The 25,695-nt window shown below is 41.2% G+C and overlaps 1 protein-coding gene across 3 annotated transcripts; it reads right to left on the reverse strand.

The window, feature by feature from the left end:
• Positions 1-9,354: 9,354 nt before the first annotated feature.
• On the reverse strand, positions 9,355-25,238 carry LOC142073934 (granulocyte-macrophage colony-stimulating factor receptor subunit alpha-like). Of its 3 annotated transcripts, XM_075134238.1 has the most exons (10): positions 25,100-25,238; positions 24,235-24,328; positions 19,146-19,275; positions 18,862-19,037; positions 17,238-17,377; positions 13,599-13,637; positions 12,462-12,591; positions 11,933-12,029; positions 10,978-11,059; positions 9,355-9,788 (listed from the first exon to the last, which is right to left on the reverse strand). In XM_075134238.1, exons 2-10 carry the CDS (start codon positions 24,317-24,319, stop codon positions 9,714-9,716), a joined length of 954 nt encoding a protein of 317 aa, XP_074990339.1. In that variant the 5' UTR covers positions 24,320-24,328; positions 25,100-25,238; the 3' UTR covers positions 9,355-9,713. The 3 variants fall into 3 exon arrangements, with proteins under 3 accessions (XP_074990339.1, XP_074990358.1, XP_074990349.1); XM_075134257.1 differs by lacking the exon at positions 24,235-24,328; XM_075134248.1 differs by lacking the exons at positions 24,235-24,328; positions 25,100-25,238 and adding an exon at positions 23,931-24,065.
• Between the last annotated feature and the right edge of the window lie 457 nt (positions 25,239-25,695).

Genomic DNA, 25,695 nt, shown 5'->3' on the forward strand with positions numbered 1-25,695 from the left:
GTCTGAATATTCAAATTAAAAGGAAATATCCAAAACATTTGCTGAATTCAGTAATGTCAAGTTTGCAAAAGACTTTGCAGTCATATAAATATGAGAGTCTAAGCCACAATATTTCCTTTAACTTCCAGCAACTTTAGATGTGGCTCTGGGTCATGCAGTCTTAGCCACTTCCCAGTTTGTTTTACATGCTATCTGGCATGCAGATATGTAATCTTCATGTAATAGATTCTTTTTATTTTTTGCTGTTCTCAAACACTTGTAGCAAGAGTGATTTGAATTACCACCTACCTTCCACTCCCAACACAGGCACAATAGCAGGAAGGTGAAGAATTCCCTGGGCTTCTTAGGAGTGAGGTAGGATCCTTAGTAGTTAGTCTGTCAGAGGAAGAACTATTCTTAACCCTGCTTTCCTTGAACCAAAATTTTTTTTTCTTTTTTTTTGCTTGTGTATGTGGTCAGATCCACCAACAGCAAATTACTTCACAGACATTTCAAATTTTAAATGTCTTTGCTTTTCTGTCCACACTGCTCAGTCTTGCCCACATTTACCCAGTGATTCCCATCAGAAGGGCGTATTCATTTTCCATTTTAAAACGTTGAGGTTACAGATGAGAAAAACTATAGATAAGTTAAGTGAGTAATACTGAAGGCAGAGGGCATGTGAGGCAGTGGCTCAGCTGCAGAATTTGGTCTGTAGAACCACATACCTAGTGTTGATGCAGTCCTTGCCAGCTTTCTCAGTACCTTGGGAACAGGACTGCCATGTTTCAAATCTTCTACTCACTAAAGGATTTAATTTGCTTATTTTATGTAGCCTAAAAAGAACACAGCTAGTACATGTGTCAGTGTGGTCTGGAATTGACTATTCATCAAATATGCTCTACTTGGGTACCACCAGCCACCTCAGTGACCACTACCACCTTGCTTAACTTTTCTATAGCTCCATCCTCCCATGCCACAGATATTTGTGATGCAAAGTGGTGTCAGTATGCCTGATTAATTTTGATGAAGGAATTTGCATCCTGTTACGGTGGCATGTTTGGACAGGTTCTGGGTAACCTGAGGGTGGTCTTACAGTGTCATCTGACCTTCAGACTGCCCAAACAGTGGTTGAATTTGTTTTAACTGACCCATTTTAAACTCTAGTCTGGATTAATTCATCAGGGCTCTGTGTGCACCAACTGGCGCAGCCACCCTTCCCCTCTTCTCGGGGTCTGGCTGCCTGTGCTCCCTTGCTGGGTGGTATGGGATGGGCCCTGGTCAGGGAGGGCACAGCCCTGCTGGCAGCGTGGCTGTCCTCAGGTCCTGCACAAGACCAGGACTCTGACTCTCTTGGGGACCAGTTTCCTTCAGGATATATGAAATCTTTTGTGTTCTCCTTCAACAGGCCCCACCTTCTCCTGGGAACAGTCATCTCAACGGCTTGTGAACTGCCACAGTCTCCAACCTGGTGTTTATGATAAGCCAGCAACGATTTTGGTTTTGTTTAATGTGCTTTTCTGTGGGATATTCTAGTTCAGTATTGGCAATGTGAGTGGCTAAGACTCCCCCAAGAGTAGTCAAGGATGGGCAGAGACCTCTCCAGTTCTCCCAAGACAGCCCCTTCTAGCACCAGAGCTCTTGATCCACAGGTGTAGGGTGGTCTGCTGGGATCTCTTGCAGGTTGTGTTCCACGCTGTTGATGTAGATGTTGCTAGCAATTCATGAATAGCTTGTCATAAATGAAAGTCAGAATATTCACTCTACATGGTCTGAAAAATCTGTTAACGACACAGTTTAGCATTAACATTTGCAGCATTAGGAGGAGTTCTAAGAAAAAACATCAGGGTAGTAAAAGCTTCAGAAATGTTATCAATGTTTCATAAGAAAGGAGTGAACAATTGTGTTCATGTCCTTCAAGAAGTTGCCATATGTTGTATGAAGCTTTTTTGTAACAGACTAGCAAGGGCTGCTGTAATGCAGAGTTCTAGGAAATGCACAGCACAATTTTTCAAAACACTGTTTTTGAAAAAGCTATTTTAAAATAATGTTATATTTTTTACATTTTCCTCTTCTGGACAATGTAAATTCAAGTGAGTAGTGGATGATTTCAAGGTTCCTTTTGGACTATTACTTTAGCCTGTCTGGGTCCCTCTGGATGGCAGCCCTCATCTGGAGCAAATCAGCTGGCCACCCCAATTTGATGTCATCTGAAAACATGATGACAACGCACTCCATCACCTCCTCCAGGTCATTGATAAAGACGTTAAACCGGATAGACCCCAGTGGTACCCCACTTGTCACAGGCATTTACCCTTGGTAAAATCATACTGACTGCTCCCTGTGCCGTTCTTCTTCTTAAAGTGCCCGGAAATGTGCTCCAAGAGGACTCACACCATGAGTTTCCCAGGTTGATAAGCCTGCAGTTCTCTGGGTTGAACTTTTGGCCTTTTTTGGAACATGGGTGTAACACCTTTCCTGAATAAGTTGAAGTATGTTATCGCTTTCCAGGAGAAAACAAGAAACAAATGAGGAGTTTGTATAGCATCTACTTAACAAGACCATAATGCCATCTCCTGAGTGTCTTGATATTGTCTTTATTACACTTTCCTATTCCCTTCCCTACAGAGAGCCAATGAGTGGTTCATAGCTCATGGCTAGGTTTTGGTGGATTAGAGCCAAATTATGCTTCACTCTGGCAATTTTGCCCAAGAGGAAAGATATCGTGAAAGGTTGCATACAGTAGTGTAGTCTAGTAGAACTCCATCACTCTTTTAGCAAGTGATTGTGAGCATTTCAACTCTGGCCACTGCTGCGTACTGAGAGAAATACAAAGATGGTTTGCATGTGTGTCCAGCATGAACTCAGCCTCAATAAGAAATTGTCCTTGTTCTGATCCGCTAAAAAAACCTTCCCAGGCAAGTCTTTGACCAAAAGGCAATCATGAACTTTGTCAAAGGCAGTGAGTGTGCCAAGAGCTGTTTGCATCAAGATACTGTAGAAGCTGTACAATGTGGGGGGTCGCCCCTGACTGCACTGGTAACTGGAAGGCTCCCCAGTGCTGGAACGTGACCAGGAACAACTGTTCCCAGCACTGGTTTGGCCAGGATTTGCAAGCAATGTCCTGAACAACTCCTAGACATAGTCCAGAGGTTAGTTCAGGTCAGGGCTAATTTCTAAAGGCAGTTTGCATGTGTTCACCTTATTTAAAAGTTTAATAAAATGTATCTGGGCTGTTACATGGCAATTGGTCCTAGTGCAAGAAAGTAGTCCTGGAAGTATTTAGTCTAATAATCAAATGACTAGTATCATTATAAAACTAGTCTAATAATCAAATAGCTATGTTCAAATGTATAGAAATCTGAGCCTTTGAGTCTCAAAGTGAAAAGCAATTTTACACCAAAGCATAAACCTGATGTGTCAGTGATTCCTCACCCAATTATGGAAAAGATTGTGACACCCCCAAAATCTGAATCTCAGAGACCAAAAGGAGCAGCAAGTTATATGAGTTATCAAAATTAGTGGGGCTACTCAGAGGATAAAGTTCTTTTTCTTGTGAATGAAAGTGCTCAAAAGCTAATTCTGTTAAGGAGGGAAATTGCTGAGCATTTTCTCTTTGAGTCTTAAGACCACCTTAGAAGTCATGGTGAGCTTTCAGCATTACATCCTAGGAACAAGTAGATGGTTCACTGACCAACCATCCAAACTGGGGAGTCAGATGATATGGTATTTGGTATTGCTCCAGATCAAGGCTGAGCTTTGTACGGAATTAGGCTTTAACCGAAGACGGAAGTTTTGTCTGTGCTCTGCTATATCTGCTCAAATTCTGACTTTCTTGCTGGAATATGCTTCTTTCCCAAAGAAAGAAGCCCAGAAATCAAACTATAAGTAAAATAGAGTTTGTTGCTGTGCTCCTGATCTCTGTCAAGGGTATCAGGAGACACTCCAGGAGGTGAAGGTATTACTTGCCTCTTGTCTTCTGTGCTGACCTCATGGTCTCTACTGACTACTTAGCTCTTACAAGGGCTTGCATTGTCTGCCCATTGCTACACTTTGTAAGGGATGCAGAAATTAGGTTTTTGCCAAGTACCGATAATACTGTTATTCTGTAGAAATGTTACCTAATATTCTTTGCTTCTACAAAGCCTTCACATGTGGCACCACTATGGCAGTACATGATAAAGATGTTCCCCAGGGCTCAGTTTTCGGGCCAGTCTTGTTCAATATCTTTATGAACGATCTGGATGAGGGGATTGAGTGCTCCCTCAGTAAATTTGCAGATGACACCAGTTGGGTGGGACTGTTGATCTGCTCAAGGGTAGGAAGGCTCTGCAGAGGGACCTGGACAAGCTGGATCGATGGGCCGAGGCCAATTGTATGAGGTTTAACAAGGCCAAGTGCCGGGTCCTGCATTTAGCCCCATGCAATGCTAGAGGCTTGGGGAAGAGTGACTGGAAAGCTGCCCCAGGCAGAAAAGGACCTGGGGGTGCTGGTTGACAGCCGGCTGAACATAAGCCAGCAGTGTGCCCAGGTGGCCAAGAAGGCCAACAGCATCCTGGCCTGTATCAGAAATAGAATGGCCAGCAGGAGTAGGGAGGTGATCGTGCCCCTGTACTTGGCACTGGTGAGTCCGCACCTCGAATACTGTGTTCAGTTTTGGGCCCCTCACTACAAGAAGGACATTGAGGTGCTGGAGCGTGTCCAGAGAAGGGCAACGAAGCTGGTGAAGGGCCTGGAGCACAAGTCTTATGAGGAGTGGCTGAGGGAACTGGGACTGTTTAGCCTGGAGAAGAGGAGGCTGAGGGAAGACCTTATCGCGCTCTACAACTACCTTAAAGAAGGTTGTAGTGAGGTGGGTGTTGGTCTCTTCTCCCACGTAACAAGTGATAGGACGAGAGGAAATGGCCTCAAGTTGCATCAAGGGAGGTTTAGATTGGATATTAGGAAAAATTTCTTTCCTGAAAGAGTGGTCAAGCATTGGACCAGGTTGCCCAGGGAAGTGGTTGAGTCACCACCCTTGGAAGTATTTAAAAGACGTGTAGATGAGGCCCTTAGGGACATGGTGTAGTGGGCATGGTGGTGTTGGGTTGACAGTTGGACTTGATGATCTTAGAGGTCTTTTCCAACCTTGATTCTATGATTCTATGATTCTATGATTCTATGAAAGACATGGCTATGCCCACTCCGGTATCTTCCCACACAGTTAAATCAAACATTGAAATGTATTCTTTGGGTCCCATTCATAATACAAACAGATCAAATAACAGGGGTTTTTGCCTCCTTAAAAAAAAAAAGTCTTCTTGATCCTGGCTTAGCAAAGTAAAGCAGTGAGGGAGGCTGTACAAAATAAGAAGGCATTTGTCAAAAAGTTGGAGCCCTCGCCACACAAGGAAAACAGGAAAGCATGTGAATTCTGACAGGATAAATACAAAAGCACAATAAGTCAGGCCAAAAACGTTGTTTTTTTTTTTTCATGGAACAACCTGTAAAAGGAATAAAAGAAATCTAATAATAAATCATTTCCCAAAAAAGGAATCTTGTCAGAAACCATTGAGCAAATAGATGATTAAGGAAAATTAAAAGATTTGTTAAAGGAGGTGAGGTGACAGCAGAAAGTATCAGTGAGTATTTGGTACTACAGATGCTCTCAAGGATGTTGTCATGCTAGGACTTTTCTTCAAGAGGAATGAGGGGGAAGACCACACTCAAAATGAAGTGCCAGTCAAAGGGGTTAGAGAAAAAAATCAACATTGCATCATTAGACCAGAAGAAAAGTCTACGCTGCCCTGAGATAAAAGGAGGATCCTCACATAAATAAATAGTTACAAGTAGGTTGAGATAATAGAAAACAAAGATGATTGTGAGGAAGTTCAATAACCTGATAACAGTGAGTGACTGTATGATAAATTGGCAGATGAAATGTCAATTTCATGTGCAATGTACAAAAATATAAATTTGCACACATGATGAAGAAAAATCCTAACATGCTGATGTGTTGCATTGGCTGGCTGGACATTTTACTCTGATACAGTATGGCCTTTATGCCCCTGTATATTGCTGTTGCTACATGATAAATTTCCAAAGATTTTTCTGTCTGGTCTAAAAATGCTTGGCTTGGGAGGTTGCATCATTTGAGCATGACAGAACTCCACCTGTCCTCTGGAACAGGGAAGACACCACCAGCAGGACCACTGAAACCACTTATGCTGATAAATTGCATGAGCAGTTCAGTGTAGGGATCCAGCAAAGCAAGAGTGTAAAGAAACCCAGCAATCTAGTACTGGAAAGAGTAACCACTTGTGAGTTAATAAAAGTGTTAGCAGAACCTGGCCCAGTGTTATTAGGAAGAGAGGGGAACATTAAGGGCTGAAATGATAACAGTTTTTTAAGGCTTACCTGGAGACATTGGCTGCAACGGTCAGCTAAATCCAACATTTAGGAGCGAAACCTCTCAAGCCTGCCACATTTAGATACTACTGCTCTAAGCAGAGAAAACAGGCAATAGGGCTTTTACATTACTCTACCCAGCAACACTAAAGCGGGGCCTGTCCTGCAGAACACAATCTCAAATTTGAAATATGGCAAAGTGAACCTTAGGTCTCCCAGGCTTCTGGGAAAATGACCTAACAGAATCTACATCAAGAACAGCATTCCAGAAGATATCCCGATTCACATCTCTTTAGAAATGGTTCCCTTATGTTTATCACTTATCTGAAAAGGCTGTTGCTAGTCCTTTCAGAAGTGCTCCATCCATACAAATGAATTTATGGCAACGTAAGGCCATGTCAGACACCCGTGACCAACAACAGAAATGGAAATATTTTTCTGAAAAACTTTGATGGAGCTTATATATTTTCCAGGGGTGAACCTGCAAGAACAGAGGTTGGGTATACACTTCCCATAAAAAATGAAAAAGGAAAAAACAGTTGGTCCAAACCGAATGTACCCATCCTCCAAGGTGAACCATTGCTCTGTGCACAAAGGTCCGATCTTTTTCAAACAGAAATGTAAGTCTGTGCTTGTCTCAAAGTCTCAGCATTAGGTATAGCACTTTCCAGAGAATACATGTAGTTGTTGTGTTGTGCAGATATGATACTTCTTCATAAGTCTGAGAACCCTCCAATGTTCAAAAGAATCTAGGCCTCCTCAGGCTGCTTTCTCCAGCTATATCTCACCTCATACTGGGAACTGTAAATGCTATTGGAAATGTCAGAACCCTAAAAAGGACAAAAGTTCTCACCAGACTAGTCCCTTTCCCTTCTGATAATGATCTGCATAATTCTCAAATTCCTTGGTCTGCAGTATTGCTGGATCAGAAGGTGAGAAACATGTTCCTACATATATATAAAATGAGCGTATTATCAAAATGGGTTACACTCCTCCACAATAAGAAGACCTAAGCACCCCCCTTTTGCTACTACACCTCGATGCTTTCTCCTTTGAATAAGAATTATAATTTATGATGCTTTCTGACTGCAAAGACTAGTAGTCCTTTTGGGATTCATGAGAGACAAAGGGCCCTTCTGTCAGTGAAACAGAAAATGAAGAACTGGCTCTGAAGGACACTATTCCTTTTCTTACCTCAGAGGGACCACCAAAACACATGAGTTACCTGTGCTCCTCATCTTTTCCAATACCGGGCTTTCCTATGCTTCCCCAAGCCCTAACCCTAAGGCTATATATTAGGTGAAGAAAGCATCAGGAAATGAAAAAGAAAAAGAAGTGCTGGCTCAAACTGACAGCTCAGCACTGAAAAGAAACAAGATCCTCTGAGTCAAGTCCTGTTCCCAAGTGGAAGAGGCATGTGTTACGCAGTAGTTCTCTAGGCAACTGTACCAGTACGACTCTAGCTCTCCCAGTTGCTTTAAGTGTACAAATGGATGCCATTGTTTCTCAACGGGGACTTGTTGAGACTGACCAGCTTTGACAAGAGCCATTTAGAGAAGTATTTAGAGAAATATTTGGATTGGAATGTACCTCTGAAGGTTACTGAGTCCAACCTCCCACTTAAAGCCGAGCCAACTTCAATGTCAGATCCAGTTGTATTTTGAATATATCCAAGGATGGAGATTTCACAGCCTCTCTGGACACCCATTTCAGAGACCATACAACCACTCTCACCTGTAAATCATTCTTTTTCCTTATATCAAATGGGACTTTCCCTTGCTGCAACTTGTGACTGTTCCCTCTCATCCTCACACTGTACAACTCCCAGACAAGTCTGTTCTGTCTTCATTACATGCAGTGGAAGACAGCAGAAGATCCCCTTAGCTTCTATTATCCAGGCTGAAAAATCCCAGTTCCTTCAGACCCCCATAATCATCTTGGTGCCCCACTGCTGAACTTACTCAGTTTGTCCGTGTCTTTCTTGTACTAGGAGGCTGAAATCTGGACACGGAACTGCATGTGCAGACTCACGAGCGCTGAGTAGAGGGAATAATCACTGCCCTTGACCTGCTGGGTCCACTCCTCCCAGTATAGCCTAGTAGGTGGATAGTTTTCATTACCATAAGGAAACACTTCTGATTTGTGTTCAGTTTGTTGCCCACCAGGACCTCAGAGCCTTTTCTGCAGACCTGTCAGTCAGTCATTCTCTAGGATACACGCAATTAGTTTTTCCCAGGTGTTTGGCTTTACATTTGCTTCAGGAAGTTCCTATCAACCCATTTCTTCAGCCTGTCAAGAGCCCTCTGAATAGCAGGCCTGCCCTCCGTGTATCAGGCAGTGTCCTCAGTTTGCTGTCATCCGCAGTCTTGCTAAGGCTGCATTTCATCCCATTGTCCAAGTTACTGTTAGTACCAAGCACTATGAGTCTCAGTATTGATTCTTGAGGAGCATCGCTCATAACCAGTCACTGCATTCAACAACAGCCTGGGCTGTTTTCCCAATACCTTCTCCTAACTCTGTGGCTCTGAAAAATTGTTGTCCAGCTGAGTAGTAAAGGCCTCTGTTTGAACAAAAGGACACAGAGATTAACTGAGTCACACCTTTGATATTTTAAAATACTAAGAAGTTAAAGAGGAATGAAAGCAGTAAAAAGGCAAGTGAGCAGTAAGGACATAAAGAGCTAGGTACCCACAGAAGTAAATTCTGGGCTGATATCACGTTCATGGTGGCTGATCTATTAACTTGTAAGTAACACGCTTAAGCTCTAGGATTAGTTAGGGTTTTAGACATACATACTTCTGTCCTTTGAGATTCCTGTTTATTACAGTCCACCGCTCAATGTGTCAGCCTGTTTTCCATCCTATTCTCAATCTTCTAGCTGCCCATGTGTACTTTAAGAGATCTGAAGAAACTTCGAGTATGAATAGACCTGTTCTTGACAGTAGAACAATGGCATCCAGGCAACAGATTTTTTTTTTAATTTTTATTCATCTCAATAAATTCATTCTTGTTCTTTTTAACATGAGACAAGCCCATTATTTTTCCTTAAACAAAATAAAATATAACTAAAACTTTTTGACTGAAATATTTCAATCATATTCACAAAATAGAAGATATCCAACAAGGACAAGTTACCCAAACAGTTAAAGTTAGCCAAAATTAAAAGCAAATACAATGGCATTTTAAAAAATTACATGTGAGATAACATCCTCTCTTGGCTGCACTATAGTTTTTGCCAAGAAAAGGAAGAAAGTGAAGAAAGCCTATATATTATTCCAGACTTTCCAGAGGAATATACAGTTGCCTAAGCTAAGAAATGCACTTTCAAATTCCTCAGTTTTTCTTGGTTATTTCACTACGTCAGCAACTAGTATTATCTCTTCATTTTCAGATGTTATTGACTGAATTTTGCTCTCCATCAGCTGAAAGGAAAATAAAAACTTCTGTTAATTTTATACACGAGGTTAGGTTAACCTCTACTTACTTATGCACAATTCTGAGAGTATTTCAACTTTTGTTGCATGTTTTATAGAAATATTTCACTTCTTTGTTTCTTAGCAGATAAGCTTTCCTTAGCTGGACGTAACAGTGAAATTTCAGCAACTTTGTAATGCTGACACATGATTTTTGACTGGCCTGGAAGTGGACAGGGATAACGTGCTTTTCTCCAATGCACCACGCAGATTACCACAAATCATCTCAAACAAATTACTACAAAAGGATTAACTTTGCTAAGGTGTGAAAGTAGATGAGTACACATTGGCCTGAAGTTTAGCTAATTGAACAGACCATGAGAAATTACCGGGCGTAAGGTGATAAACTGCTGGATCAAGAAAAGGGCGCAAGTGAGCTGCTGGTTGGTATGCTGGTCTGGTCAAACGCTGTGTGTCACCACTGCAGTCTGTCCTGTTACCTTACAAAATCCTATTTTGAACTGTTTTCTGTGTCACCTTGCTTTCTATCCCGTGTGTCTAACTTGCTAGCGAATTTCATTGAAGCTGGACTAGTGGGTGAGTAGGAGAGACCTGCACCTGGAGAGACCAAAGGTGAGAGCTGGTGACCTGGTGGGGGGACCCAGGGTCCGGACACAGAGATCAAATATGAGGAACTTGCGAATTTATGGTTGTTGTGAATGAAGAGAGTGAGGGTGTATGCACATCTCACCGGCAAACTTCAGCCCTGCTCAGCCAGAGAGGAGCAGCAGGCCGTCTGCGACCCTATTTATCTGACGGCTGTTGGTGTTGACGTGGTGCCAGCAAAGGCACCCATCCTGGTCTTTGTGGCTGGCTGCATTAGTGTCCTTTGTGTGTGTGTTTGTGCATGTGTGTGCCTCGTGTTGGGAAAACGCACAGTCCTTGCTGCTGTCTGAACCCACCAATGGGAGCGTCAGCCCCTGTACCTGTTAAACGGGAGACACCCCCTGAGTCTGGAAGAGCACTGCATTTGACTGCCCTTAACAAACTTGCCTGCTGATTTTCTCCTGTAATTCCTCAAAATATGGCAAAGAGAAGAGTTATTCTCTGTGTTAAGTTCCTTATAATTTTAAAAATACCTGCAATAGCGTCTTGTATGTATTTCACATATTTAATATAAAATAGAAAGAGAACATACCTCTGGATTTGTATCAGGCAGTCCACAAAATGCATTTTTTGGCTCCGGGATTTGTGGAAATGCTGCTTTCCAACAGCCAGTCCTGGAGATCGAAAGGAATGGAATAGAAAAGAAAAATTAAGTAACTGTCATGTGTCAAAACCATTGCACTTTTGAACCAGCTCTTATCTTCCTCTTCCAGGATAGAAGAGAAATGAAAAATATACATAATCTCAGCACAGAATGAGCACATATCAAGAAAACGCTAAGAATTTGGATGGTAATAGTTTCATTTTCGGTTAAAGATTCACTAGTAGTTATTTTCTTATTTGAAAGGAAAAGGAACTCCCAATTGTCCTGCTCTTTAAGTCACTACAACCGGAGTGAAAAGGGGGTGTAAAAATTTTAACAACTTGGAAGAACTGTATCTTCTCTGAATTACTGTATATTTCTATACAAGTGCATGATACAACAGAATATCCTTTTTCTTTCTGTTTCACTTACATGGTTTATTTAAAGAAGCAAGCTGCTTAGCTTATGTGCTTTCAGATACATTCAGTTTGCTAGCACAATTCCAGTGAACATTGCAAAATCTTTACCGGTAAGTACAATCAACCTCTGTGTTTGCAATAAATTCAGCAGTTCAAGAAATCAGAAAACCTATTGCGTAGACAGTCTACATTGCAAATATTCAGAGCAGCTGCATTGTTAATATAAGTAATTGCATAGAATTGCTCTCCTTTCCATGTTGACAGAAGATGCCCTGGAAAAAGTTGTGTGGATCAGCAGGGGAGGGACTTTGGGCATCACCATTATAGTACTTGCCTCAGGATCACTTATTTGGATTGATTTCTATTACAGTGTGAGTGAAAAAGTTTTATCTATACTACAGAGACACCTCTACCTTATTTGTTTAAGAACTGCAGATGTTTCACACACCCACACAAAATAAAATAAATACATAAATTAAGTTTACCTTTTGCAGAACAAAATTGCAGCTATTGCCCCTAAGAGAGTCGCAACTGCTACCACAAGTAAAATCCATACTGAAGAAGAAATAATTTCTTCATTTCCTGAAAGAAAAACAGTCATAAAGGATTATTGCTAATAAAGACAAATAGATGCACAGCTGTGTCAAACATCTACTCTGGTGACTGACTGGTGAATGTCAGTCTCAAAGGTTTCACTTGGTATAAAAATAAACTCTTTAATTTAGCACCTTGGCGGTAACATCTGCTGGGAAGGATTGACATTGCCCTTCCCCCGCAGTAAACAGGTACGCACTTCAGTTGCAAATGTGTAACTTTTTGTATTGATTTCCAATGTCGGACCGTTAAGAGATGTATTAATTCTTTTCCTCCTCTTCTTCTCAGTAATGTGGAGGGAAACAAAATGCTTGCCAAGCCTTTATATATCTGGTTGTCCACAGATGTGCCGCAATGTGTGAGGTAGACAGGACATTGCTGGGGGGAAGAGTAGCCCAAGGCATGGATTTTCGTTCTTACCAAACTCTACAGGTGCACTCCACTCTCCCCAGGCTGAGGTCATGAGGCACGCGCTGCCAGCTGTTCTCATTTTCAAGAGGTATTTCTTTCTTGTATTGGATCTTTGAAACGTGTGACTATTCCCCCCTTCCTAAAAACAAAGCAAAACAGAGTTGTTTTTTTTTTGTTGCATGTCTAGGTGTTCATAATATGCAAGTGCCATTTACCAGTGAAACTTTTACAAGGCTAGAAGAGCATTGCTTGTTAAAGTAGACTGCTGTTACAAAGCAAAAAATAAACATATGCATGTTTATTATGTATATAATATGTACGTATCTGTGTATCTCCTTTAAAAAATAACCTGTCACTCAATGAACTTTTTATGTTTAGAAGTTTTTTGTCTTTTAAACTATATCCTGTAATTTCTTATGATATAGTCTGATCTATAGATAATTTCCCTTGGCACATTGACAGAGGCAGAAAAATATCTTGAATTGTCTCATTTCAATACTGCTAGAATTGAGTGATTTGAGGAATAAACTGTCTGCATGCACCTCACCTTCCTCAGTCTTTGCATTATGACTTTTCAGGAAAAACATAACTTTCCAACCAAACCTGTAAAACAAGTAGAAGACTGCAATACGTAGTGTTACAACAATTTACTGAAAAATGCTTGCTCTTGGATACTTTCAGGATAGAGGTGGGATATGCAAGCTGCACTGATTAGAAGGAGGTGCAGCATACCTGGAGGATAGCCTCCATCCCAAAGGATCCTAAAGGACTTTTGTGGTCTTTGTTTTTCATGAACAAAATAAATTCCTAGGAGGTGTTTTCTCTGTGTCTCTTTTCTCTGCTGTCACTGATGTGTAACTTCAAATTCTGATCCAAATATTTGAGGGGGACAATATAACGTATAATGGAAGGTTTTTCAAAATACTTACAGAATAGTAATAAAGTTCTGCCTTTGAATGTATAATAAATGACATACATCATGATGATTTAGCAGTTTGACACATTAATGAAATTTGTAAATAAGGATCGCATAAAGCATAAGACATTGAACACATACTGATTTAAAGACATTTGCATATTATTTACTTTTCACAAATGACTATGAAACTAACATGTATTGCTGATTAATAGAACAAGCAGACTTACTTGTATAAAAGTATATTTGGTTTTCCCCTCAGGATTATCCTGTAAATTGAGAAAAAAACGAATATTTATTTTTATGATTGCTTGTTTTGTGTTTGGAAAACAAGTCATTTTTATGTACTGTCCCCTTTTTCTGCATTACTCTTTCTTATCTGCTTGACAGTTTTTCAGAAGAACTAGTAATTTATCTAACATTTATTATCTAATATATAATTCATCTACAATGCCAAGTTTATATTTTAACTAATTCTCCTATGGAAAAGTATTTGTTTTCCTTACCACCAGAGTTGAGAAATAAATTTTATTTCAGATTGTGATTAAACTAAAACACAAGCAAACCAGACCTGAATGAAAACTGTAACTTTATTCTTACATGCAACAGGAAAAAAAAAAAAGATAAAAATTTGTGAAATAAACTTTTTAGTTTACATCTAGTGTTTATATTTTACAATAAACGTCACTATATTTAATTGCAAATACTATGTAAATATTGTTTCCTTTTCCCTCAAATGAAAATATTCAGGACTGACATGGATTCACAGATATTTTAGGCTGCCCTCCAACTAAATTTTTGATAGATAGAATAAAATTCATTCATCTCTTCTGAAAAGCCATAATGACTACCATGTAATGTAGTGACCACATACAACTAATGACTGCAGACTATATCATCTCCATTAGCCTGCCAGAGTTATGTATTTTTAAATTATTTTGCATTCTGTATTACTCCTTTTTAAAATAAAATGAAATTAATCCAAACTTGTTTTATCAAATAACTGCATGCATGCTCATGTGGCACCTGAAGATGAGTTTGCAAGGCATGCTGCTGTACAGGACAGCTTCCAGAATCTGTAAAGGAGCTAACTTAAGCAAAGGAATCAATCTAGGAGAAAGCGCAACAATATAGTCTCCCTTTTTTTGTGTTTATACTAAGATAATATATGAGAAATGAAAACAATGAGGTCATGGAAGACTTTAGAAAGTGGAGTTCCAGAAGGACAGCCTGTCTTTTGCAAATTTTGGAAGAAGAGATCTATTAAAGAGCACTGCATTTAAAAAAATGAAGGAGAAAATGTGCGTGATAGTTAAAAGAGACTCCCTCCTGCAGCGGGTGGTGGCACCAGTTTACTGACCTGACCTGATGGAGGTCTATTGCTTGCCAGGAGCCAGGATCCAGGATGCTGCAGAAGGACTGCCAGACTTTTCTGGCCATTGAACTATTACCCCTTCCTGCACTTCTGTGTAAGCACCAATGATATGACCAGGGGTAACCTGGGTGGTTTCAAGGGTGATTGCAGAACACCGGGGGGATGGTGAAAGGCAGGAAGCCCAGATGGTGTCTCCTCCGTCCTTCCAGTGAGAGGGAAAGGCTTGAGCAGAACTGAACTCATCCAGCAGGTCAACAGAGTCTGGTGGCTGGTGTCACAGGCAGGGCTTTGGCTTCTACGACCTTGGGACCCTTTTTGAGAAACAGGGGCTACTGAGCAGGCAGGGGATGCTTCTCACCAAGTGGGGTGAGAGTGTCCTTGCAAACAGGCCTGCTAACCTGGTCCTTGTACTCTATGTAAAAGAGTGCCTTGAATACATAGAGCTCTGTCTTGGGATAAATGATGAACCAGTAAGAGAGCTTGTGAGTAGGTATCAGAGGACAGACCAACACAGGTGACAATACAGTAGGTGTTTGTTCCAGATCTCCTGATCAAGAAAAGGAAGCAGATGACACCCTTTTCAGGCAGCTTGAGAAAGCCTCACAGCCACAGGCCTTGGTACTCAAGGGAAATTGCCCTGGAGGGCAAAGTTGCTGGTTGATCTACAAGGACAGCCTCCTTAGAGCACAAGAATGGTCCATTCCAGTGTGCAGAAAATTGAGCGAGTGTGCCAGGTGAGCATGGCAGGACATGAAGCTTAAGTCTGAGCTCAGAGACAAAAAGAAAGTATGCAGAAGGTAGAAGAAGGGATTTGGGGGGAATACAAAGATGTCATCTGCACATGCAGGAATGGAGTCAGGAAAGCCAAAGCTCAGCTGGAGTTGAGACAAGAGTTGACACAAGAAAGGTTTTTATGAGTGGACTGGCAGCAAAAGGGAGGTTAAGGAGAATGCAGGCCTGTTGCTCACTGAGTTGGGGGAACATAGTGACCAAGGGACATGGGAAAGGCTGAGGTATTTGGTGCCACCTTAGCTCAGTTTTCACCAGTAAGGTTTGCCTTCAGATTTCCCGGGTATCCTGATCTATAAAGCCTTAACTTAAAACATCGCTGAAGAAGAATCCCAGATTCTCAGCAAATTCAGTTTATCAGTGTCAGACATGAAAAAATGTGATTGAAATGATGTTACTTATGGTGTTATCCTTTTTTTTATTTGCACCCAATGCAAGTAATTTCCAATTGTGAAAATAAAGTTTAAAGACTAACTGTAATACAACATATGTTGGTCATAATGTATTAGTAAAACAACACAAGTTTACACCTGTCAGTGGTAAAGCAATAAATTTTGCAATACAGTAATTGCTGGACCTTGACATAATTAGTAACATGAAAACTGCTAATGATTATTTAAAAAATGCTAGGCAATTCAGACTATTGAATTGAATATTCTTTATAAACAAAATATTAGGCATATTAAAAGACTTTAAGAAGTGTGTATTGCTTTACTGCAATGCACTTTTATTCCAGTGTCACACAGAATTTTTTATAAGCTTTCTTTGCTCCAATGGCCAAGGGATTCAGAGAAGTAATGCAGTTTTGTAGCAGTTAGTTGGGCTTGCAAGAAAACTCATCTATGAAACAGCAAGCCCGATCCAGATTAAGAAGTTCCAAATGACAGAAATCTAGGGAATGCCTTCAATCAGCCACTAAGTGGCCAAATCTGGTTGTAGTACAGGCATGTTTTTCCTTTGTAGTCACTATCTGCCACCCTGTGGTCATTTATGCAATTCCGGCACAGTTACACAGCAATCTCACTCCTTCCCTATTGCTGCAAAGACTTGTAAAGCCAAAGTCTGAATTTGACTTTTAGTGGCTTAAATGATTCCCTCAGTAACTTATGCGTATCCACACTGCTTTTCTGCTTTATTGCACATTCATTTCCCATTATACAGCTTCAACTCTTGGACCAACAGGTGTGTTGCTCATATCTGATATCTGGATAAGCTATTTACATTTCATATATATAGTAATGTCATTCACCACCATCAATTCATACTTGTTAAGTGGATGCACATTTCTCTGTCCAGTATTCACAGCTGAGCTCTGCCCTTTCACGGAGATGCAGTCACCACTGGAGGGACTCCAATCCAGGACAGCTCCAACAGGTCTTAGTGAAAGAAGTGCCTTTTCTGAGTTTTGCCACAGCCAAAGCTGTGGTATATTCAAGTCTTGATTAACCATGCTTCTCCTCTTAGTCCCACACAGTCACAGTCAACCAGCGTATCATCTCCAGCAACATCTCGCACAGGGGAACAGGGATAAAAAAATGGGGCAGTATGGCATAACAGGGTGCCTGAAAGGCACAACCACAGAGGAATATGGTGCGTATGAGGAAGGCTACACCATACAAAAGAGATTGTTTTTCTTTCTATCCATGTGTAATGGTAAATGCAAACACGTATTAATGCTAAATGTAGGTGAAGAAATTCCTCTTACCTTATACTTTATGTTGATTTCATATTTAAAACACTTGTCTTTGTTAGAATGACTTATTTGGGGTCGTTGCCATTGAATTATGCAATCTTTTTTAATTTCATCACAGTTGACAGTGATATTTGATGGAGGCATGAGCTTTTCTGAAATGATATAACCAAGAATTCAAATAATGAAAATCACTTGATCCCTTTTTGCTTTGATAAAAGAGATTGCAATTGCAAGCAACACTTCTATGAAGAATTATAATAATTTATATCTATTTTTCTTAGGAACTCTGTTAGAAATAATTGAAAGACCAAAGTTCTTTAAATCCTGTCCCCAGGATGAGAAAAAACAGGGACTAAGCCAGGGAACATGGCTTAGGAGCATGCAAAGATACAACCCCCCTCCATTTACTTTTCTAGATGAATAAGGTAGAGCCCTGTCTTCTTTTTATAAGGATGTTTTTTACTGCAGAAGAACAAGCTGATGCTAACCCTAATGTAAGAAATCCAAAGGTCATTTCTTTCTTCAAGCCTCCTCACACAATGCTTCTGTAACATGAAGGTGTTGCTTGCTTGGCATTGTGAACTATGCAGTTTATTCCCCCTGTTCCAAAAAATTAGCCATACAAATTTAAGGATAACACTTCAGTTTTAAGAATCTAGCCAACTTCTTCACATATCTCCCCTAAATTCACAGATGTGAGCAAAAATATGAGGACCTTTATATTTTGATCATCGCCAAGGACTTGATTATTGTAACAGTAAAAGACAGCCCTCATGACAGAAAGGGTGGTAAAAGGCTGATAGAGGAAACCTTAGTTTCAGCTAGACTGCTACTTTACATCAGTATTTAGAGACAGGCCTGGCTTATTTGTGATGGGCTGTTTGGTCAAAGAATGGTCTTGTTTCATCTGCCATGAGTGATATTACAGCTCAATTCCTTCTCCTTATAGAATGAAGCCTTGTTTGTCCATTTTTTGGAGGCAATACCAAAACCAGTGGGACTTTGCCAAAAAGGCTTTGCCACAGTAAAAGTTGCACAGGATGCTTCCAAGTAGAGCACCACATGTGAAAGAACATATGAAAACCTGGGGTATTTTGTACACATATTAATTTCTTTAATCAAGGGTATGGTGTCGGTGTGTGCCATCCCCGCTGGCAATGAGAAGGAGAAATCAGTGCTCAGATAAACTTCTGGAAAGTCTCCCCTGTTGAAAGGTCTTTGGCCATCATTGAAAGGACAGCAAGGGGAGGTACAATCTCCTAAATCCTGTGGACCTTGCTGGAGAAAGACCTAAAAAAAAAAAGTGTAGATTGCTAAAGAATCTGAGGCAGGCTGCAGTTATGGAGCTTTCTTGCCTAATTACCTCATTGCTCTTTTGCTTGGGGAATAAGTTTCTAATTTCATCACAGTTGACAGTAATATTTGATGGAGGCATGAGCTTTTCTGAAATGATATAATCAAGAATACAAATAATTAAAATCACTTGATCTCTTGGGGAATAGGTTTTCTTGAAGAGGCCACAGTCTCTTACTTTCAACTCTAAGTGAGACAGGGTACTTGGCTCCTTCTCAGGGATAAATGCTCTACTACCCTCATGCAATAATGAAAATAAAGCAGAAGGAAATTATTTACTTACCAATTTTATACAGTTGAATGTACTCATCATAAAACTGGATTGGGGAGACTTTGCTAGACCCGTTCACCAGGAAGTAAGCTTTTTCAGTCTCCATCTTCACATTTTGGAATCTACATCCCGTGTTTCTGCCATTTTCATCTGTAATGTAAAGCTCACATTCCCTTGCATCATCATAGCTGTATATAGCAAGATTAAAAAAAAAATATATATATTAGTTAAACGTGGTCAGTGTGATGTGTCAAATGAGAATTCAGACTTCCCTAGACTCAAGCAGACCTACTTACCTCGAGTTCTGCCAGTAGAGAAAGTATTGAGTATCTCCTGGAGCATCCTTGCCTGCCTGCCAAGTGCAGTTCATGAGGGAAACATTATAAATCACACAGGAGAAATTTTCAATGGCCGACCCATTCATGCCTGCAAACACAGGAACATCTGTGATGAGGAGAAATCGTGTGATTGCTCCAAGCTGGAGGATCTTGGCACACGCTTAGATCTGTGAGACACCTGCAACTCCAGCTGGTTATTGCTTGGGTTAGGAATGACTTGCTTCATTTTAGGTAGTAACACTGGAAGATATTTGCACTGAGAGATTCAATGAAGAATTTAAATGATAAATCCTCCAAAGATACGATTATAGCTGCATCTGATAGAATAAGTCTCAGGGGAACCTACACTGCTCTAGTACAGGCTGACACCTAAAATGGCTACCCCTGTGCTTTGAATTGTTCCTGTTCACAAGGAGACACTGGTGCCACAATGCCACAAACTGAAACATTTGCCTGTCATCCTTCAGCACCCTGCTGTAGCATTTCTATTTGAAGGATGATCTTCAGCGCTCTGTCAAATGAGTGGAGAGCATGAGGAGCTTCCCTGTGGACTCCAAAGAGGGGAAGAAACCCAAGTGCAGAGTTGTGAAGTTTTTCAAGACTTCAGGGAAGTGTAGCTGCAGAATTGTGAGATGTTTGTGTTCTGCAGCGATACCTTCTTTCACCTGGGGTTAACATGAGGAATCTTTTCCTGATCACAAACATATCAATTTACTCCTTAACCCCCACCTCCAAAAAAACCCAATAAGGAGACTAAATGTACCTTTTAAAAGGAAGGATTAGTTATCCCTCCTTTTATAAGGAAGCAGCAAATACTTTGAGCTTGATGAGGCAGGAAGTAGTGCCGTTTTTTTGTATATGCCAACTCCATGTTGCTTAAATGAACAGATCTTGTACCTCATTCTCTTAACAGTCTCATACATATTACCCCTTTCATATAAAGAGGAGTAAATTCTGTCAGACTTTCCATTATTGTGGATGGGACACTGCAAAGTGTTGGGCATTACAGCGTGAGTTACGCTGTGTCACAGATTTCTCAAGGAAGAATTTCAAAACTACAGCCACAAACCTGTTTCACTGGGATTTTTAATAACATTTTGAAGACATTCAAATGCAGTCAAAAAAATACTAGCACAAACAATTAAATGAGAATTGACAATTAAAAAGATTGCACCAAGCAAGGTATTTCCAAACATGCACTTCATATGCTCTGCCTGAAAAATGTCATGCAGAAAATTTACTTTTTAGTTTTTCATCTATTGGTTTACACAGTGCTATTCCCTGTAGAAAGGGCTTAAGCTTGTGCTTGGTTTGTAACAGTGGGACCACTACAATAGTGAAGTAGGTACTGATGTCTTCCCAGGCTCAAGAACTCTCTTCCCAGAAGTTTTTGGTAATGAACCTTTATCAGTGCAAGGCGAAGAGTTCAGTGCTTCCCTCCAGAAAAGCTCATGGAAGTGTTAGGAATAGCAGTTCCTTTCCTCCTTCTACCCATAGTCCACAATAGTCCATCAAATCAGTTGAACCACCTCAAAATAGAGCATATGTGCTTTCGTAAGAATCAACAGATGGCTGTAATGTGATTTACACTCCTTTGAAAGACAAATGACTGCCTGGGCAAAGAGCTGGCTTGAGGTTCATCTCCGCTAACATTAGCTTTCTAAAAACTAGCACCTAATGTGGGCAAGTCATATAAGTGCCCTGTCTATGCAGTGGTGAAGGAAGACACAGACAGTGGCATATAAGATGCAACGGGTACACTGCCTTCAGGTTAAAACAGGTGACATGAATCCACTCAAATCTGTGATTACTGATATAGGTGATATAACTGCATGGAATATCAGAGGAGTCCCCAACTGTCAGACTTTTCTAGAAACTCCCTATAGAAACATTCATGTTTACCATAGATGTGGTATATATCTTCCTTAACACAGTACTGTAGCTCCCTGTCTATTCATGCAAAATAGAGTGTCAAAACCAATCCTTCCTATTACAGTTCCTGTTCCTAAAACAAATTTATTTTGGAGATTACCTACCCAATCAGATACACAAGAAATATTGGCCAAATGGATGGAGACAGCTTTGGGCTCTCGAAGAAGAGAATTTAGCTAAGGCAGGAGTAATACATGTACAGGGAAAAGAATAATCCCAAGAGTACAACTTCATGACTTGCTTTGAAGTATCTGTGCAGCTTGTAGAGGCCAGTGAAAGTGAAAACTATTTTGCTCAACAAACATAGTAGTAGCAAAATAGGAAACGCTTAGCTTGCTGTCTTCTCTGCATAAGCACTGAAAACAGACTAAATCAGGAGCAGAAGTTGCCTTTTCATAAAGTCATGACACTTCTCAGGTAACTGATTTACACAAGATCTGAGTTCTAGATTTCCTATCTGCTATGAAAAGTTTGGATCTGAATTGGAGCTGAAGTTTGGATTTGATCTGGAGCTGAATTTGGTACGGAATGTTAAAAATAATAATAAGGGCTTCTACAGGTACATTGGTCAGAAAAGAAAGATCAAAGAAAGTGTACCGCCCCTGGTAAATAAGACAGGAGAACCAGAGGCAACTGACATGGAGAAGGCTGAGGTACTCAATGAATGGCAATCACTCTTCCCACATCTCTCAAGTCCCTGAACCTCAAGGCAGGGACTGGGGGAACGAAGTCCCTCCCATTATAAAAGAGGATAGGTTTGAGACCACCTGAAGAACTTGAACATACATAAGTCCATGGGGCCCAACGAGATGCATCCCAGGGTCCTGAGGGAATTGGCTCATGTAGTTGCCAAGCCCCTCTCCATTATGTTTAAAAATTCAGGGTAGTCAGGTGAAATCCCCAGTGACCTCAGAAAAGTGAATATCGCACACATTTTTAAAAAGGGTTATAAGGAGCATCCTGGGAAATACCGACCCATCAGCCTCACCTCCATGCCTGGTAAAGTCATGCTGGAGTTATGTTGGAGCATATAGAAGACAGGGAGGTGACTAGAGACAGCCAACATGGCAAATCGTGCCTGAGTAATCTAGTGCTCCTCTACAATGGAGTGACTGCATCAGTCGATAAGGGAAGAGTAACAGATGTCATCTACCTGGATTTCTGTAAGACCTTTGATATGATCCCCCACAACATTCTTGCCTCTAGATTGGAGAGGTATCAGTTTGACAGACGGACTGTTAGATGATAAGGAATTGGCTGGATGGGGACATCCAAAGACTTACGGTAATCAATGGCTCCATGTCCAAGTGGAAACCAGTAACAAGTGGTGTCCCTCAAGGGTCCATATTGGAACAAATACGATTTAATATCTTAATTAATGACATAGAGGGTGGGATTGAGTGCACACTCAACAAGTTTGTGGATAACACCAAGCTGAGTGGTGCAGCTGATGCACTAGAGGGAAGGGATGCCATCCAGAGCCAACCTTGACAGGCTTGAGGAGTGGGCCTGTGCAAACCTCATGAAGTTCAACAAGACCAAGTGCAAGGTCCTGCACCTGAGTCGGAGCAATCGCCGGTACCAATACAGACTGGGGGATGAATGGATTGAAAGCAGCCCTGTAGAGAAGGACTTAAGGATACTGGTGGGTGAAAAACTGGACGTGAGCCAGCAATGTGCACTCGCAGCCCAGAAAGCCAACCATATCCTGGGCTGCATCAAAAGCAGCGTGGCCAGCAGGTCAGGGGAGGTGATTGTCCCCCTCTACTCCACCCTCGTGAGAGCCCACCTGGAGTACTGCATTCAGCTCTGGGGTCCCCAGCACAAGAAAGACATGAATCTGTTAGAGCAGGTCCAGAGGAGGGCCACAAGAATGATCAGAGGGCTGGAACACCTCTCTTCTGAAAGAAAGTCTGAGAGAGTTGGAGTTGTTCAGCCTGGAGAAGAGCAGGCTCTGAGGAGACCTTATTGTGGCCTTTCAATATACAAAGGGGGCTTAGAAAAAAGACAGAGAGACATTTTACCAAGGCCTGTATTGACAGAACAAGGGGCAATATTTTTAAACTGAAAGAGGGTAGCTTTATATTGGATTTAAGGAAGAAATTGTTTACGATGAGGGTGGTGGGACGCTGGAACAGGTTGCCCAGAGAAGCTGTGGATGCCCTGTCATCGGAAGTGTTCAAGATCAGGTTGGATGGGTCTTTGAGCAACGTGATCTAGTGAAAGATGTCCCTGCCCATAGCAGGGAGATTGAACTAGATGATCTTTAAAGATCCCTGCCAACCCAAACCTTTCTATGATTGTATGAACCTGCTCAGCCCTCAGGAGGGCCACTGAAGAAATATTGTGTCTTCACAGACTTCTGTGTCACACCAATCAGTCCTAGGCAAGCACATCACTGCATCTCCAATGTCCCTGAATGCTTATGTCTTGTTTTTAGGTAAGTCAGTAAGGACCCATGTATTTAATTCAGTCTGTCCTTTGTACCTAAAAATTCTCATCTGCATAGTGTGAGATATCTCTCACCAAAGTTCCTCTGAAACCAGGAAAAGAGACAATCTTACACTTCAGTCCCATCAAGGCCCTGATTCCATAAGAGTCCTCTCAAGGTAAGAATTTCACAAGAATGTTTAGAGAGGACAGATATGCCTCAGTATCAAGATAGGTCTCAACAAAAGCTAGAAAGGACTGCTAAAACAGACACTACCTGGTTCCTACCAAGGATACTTTTTTCAGTTACTTAAGGATATGAAAGAAAAAGAAGAAAGTGTAATGATTTATCTTTTTAAAAACTTTACATAGCAAATTTACCATTATAGTCTCGGTAAAATCTCCTCCAGTCACTGAACATGAGTCCTCAGTGAAATTCATGCTGCTCATCCAACTCAGTTCCATTTTCCACTGATTCAGCATCAAATTTCTAATAGGTGAGTCTGGCATCTCCACTGCAAGTATCACATAATAGTAAGGGGCAGGACTGATTCCCAGATTTTTGGGTGCAGAGGTTACTACCTAGCACATCTAAGACAGAAGGCAACTTAAGCACAACTACCCATAACGAGAAGCATGTTACACTCCACCTCGGAGGATTGCCCCACGGAAGTGTTCTACTCACAGTCTGTGCAGTGCCAACCAACACACAACTGGGTGATCAGCAGCATCCACTGGGTCATGAAGATGAGTGCAAGAGGAGCAACCATCTCTTCCTCCTTTGGAGACAGAGAACAATGAGACTTGCTCAAGGTGAAAGATGCCAGCATGAACCATTCTCCTCTGAATTTGTCTAGCCTGACCTGCTCGTATGTCTGCTTCTACACCATCTGACCATCTTTCAGTTCTGGTGGGAAGAAAGATTAGATAGACTTCTCAAGCAGTCAGAGAAATGTTCAAATAAACAGTAACAAAGTTAAAGAAGTTGTCACACAATTTGTGTGATGATTTGTAAAGCTGGTGGTCTCAGGAGCACTGTATAAACATTACATGCATATATTTGATGACTGCTATCTTAAGGTCTAAAGATTATTTATCTATCTGCTATATACAAAGGTTAGGATTAACAGACATCAAGCAGATGGGTAAACAGCTGCAAACAGAAAATATCAAAATGAGTCACAGCAATATCAATCGGCTCAAGTTACCCAATGGTTAATACGGTAAGTTTGATGAGGGCATTAGTTCATGTACTTTCAAGGATGTTTTTGAGTATGTGCTTAAAAATGGATCTAGGAGCGGTGTCTAGCGGCTCAGTACTACAAATTCAGTACCAAACGCAGTAAGAAAATCAAACCTGTGGCTAGGACCTTTCTTAGCAGGCAGTAGGTACTTTATTTGCAAAAAACTTAATTCAGCTTAGCTCCATGTAATCCTCTGACAGCTTTTTAGATTTTGCCTGGGACATCATCCCTCCAGCCCTGGACTTCCTAGAGTGTCAATGAATACCTCAACAAACAAAATAGTCAGAAAGACAAAGATGGACCTACCTTCTACTTCAAAGTGTCTTTATCTTGTTTATCTTTCTCCCATAGTCTTCAGGCTCAGAGAAGATGGAAAGACTTGTATTTTAAATGGTTCTATAGCTATAAATAGGGCTGCCTCCCTTGCCGCTTGTGTTTTGGGGAACTGTCATACCATCGGAAGTGTTGCAAGATACAATGTTCATCACTTCCCTCCTGATTCTTACCAAATTCATGTAATTGCACAACTCATGATTTCATATAACATGAACAAGTAGTTAGCTGGTTAAATTTTCCTTTTGATTGTACAGAGTCCGCTGCTGCTTGGGAATCTGGCGAGTGCATAAAAATCTTTTCTTTTACAGGTATTTCTCTCTAGCTCTAAATAATACTGAGTAGTACAAAACATCTCTTAGGGGCTAGGAGCAGTGGGACTCCCCATGGTGGGTCAGGGCAGGGCCTGGCAGCCTGTTCCAGCCCCAGGCAGGCGCAGGGCAGCCGGGAGCACCGGGGCAGCCCCAGCCCCGGGCATCGGGCACCTCCCTGGGGACAGGGACAGGCCGAGGCCAGGTTGGGACATGGGCCCACGGGTAGGCCTTACTCAGCAGGGCCATGGCCGGGCA

Source organism: Calonectris borealis, chromosome 1 (genome assembly GCF_964195595.1).
Source record: "Calonectris borealis chromosome 1, bCalBor7.hap1.2, whole genome shotgun sequence".
In the NCBI taxonomy this organism is placed as follows: domain Eukaryota; kingdom Metazoa; phylum Chordata; class Aves; order Procellariiformes; family Procellariidae; genus Calonectris; species Calonectris borealis.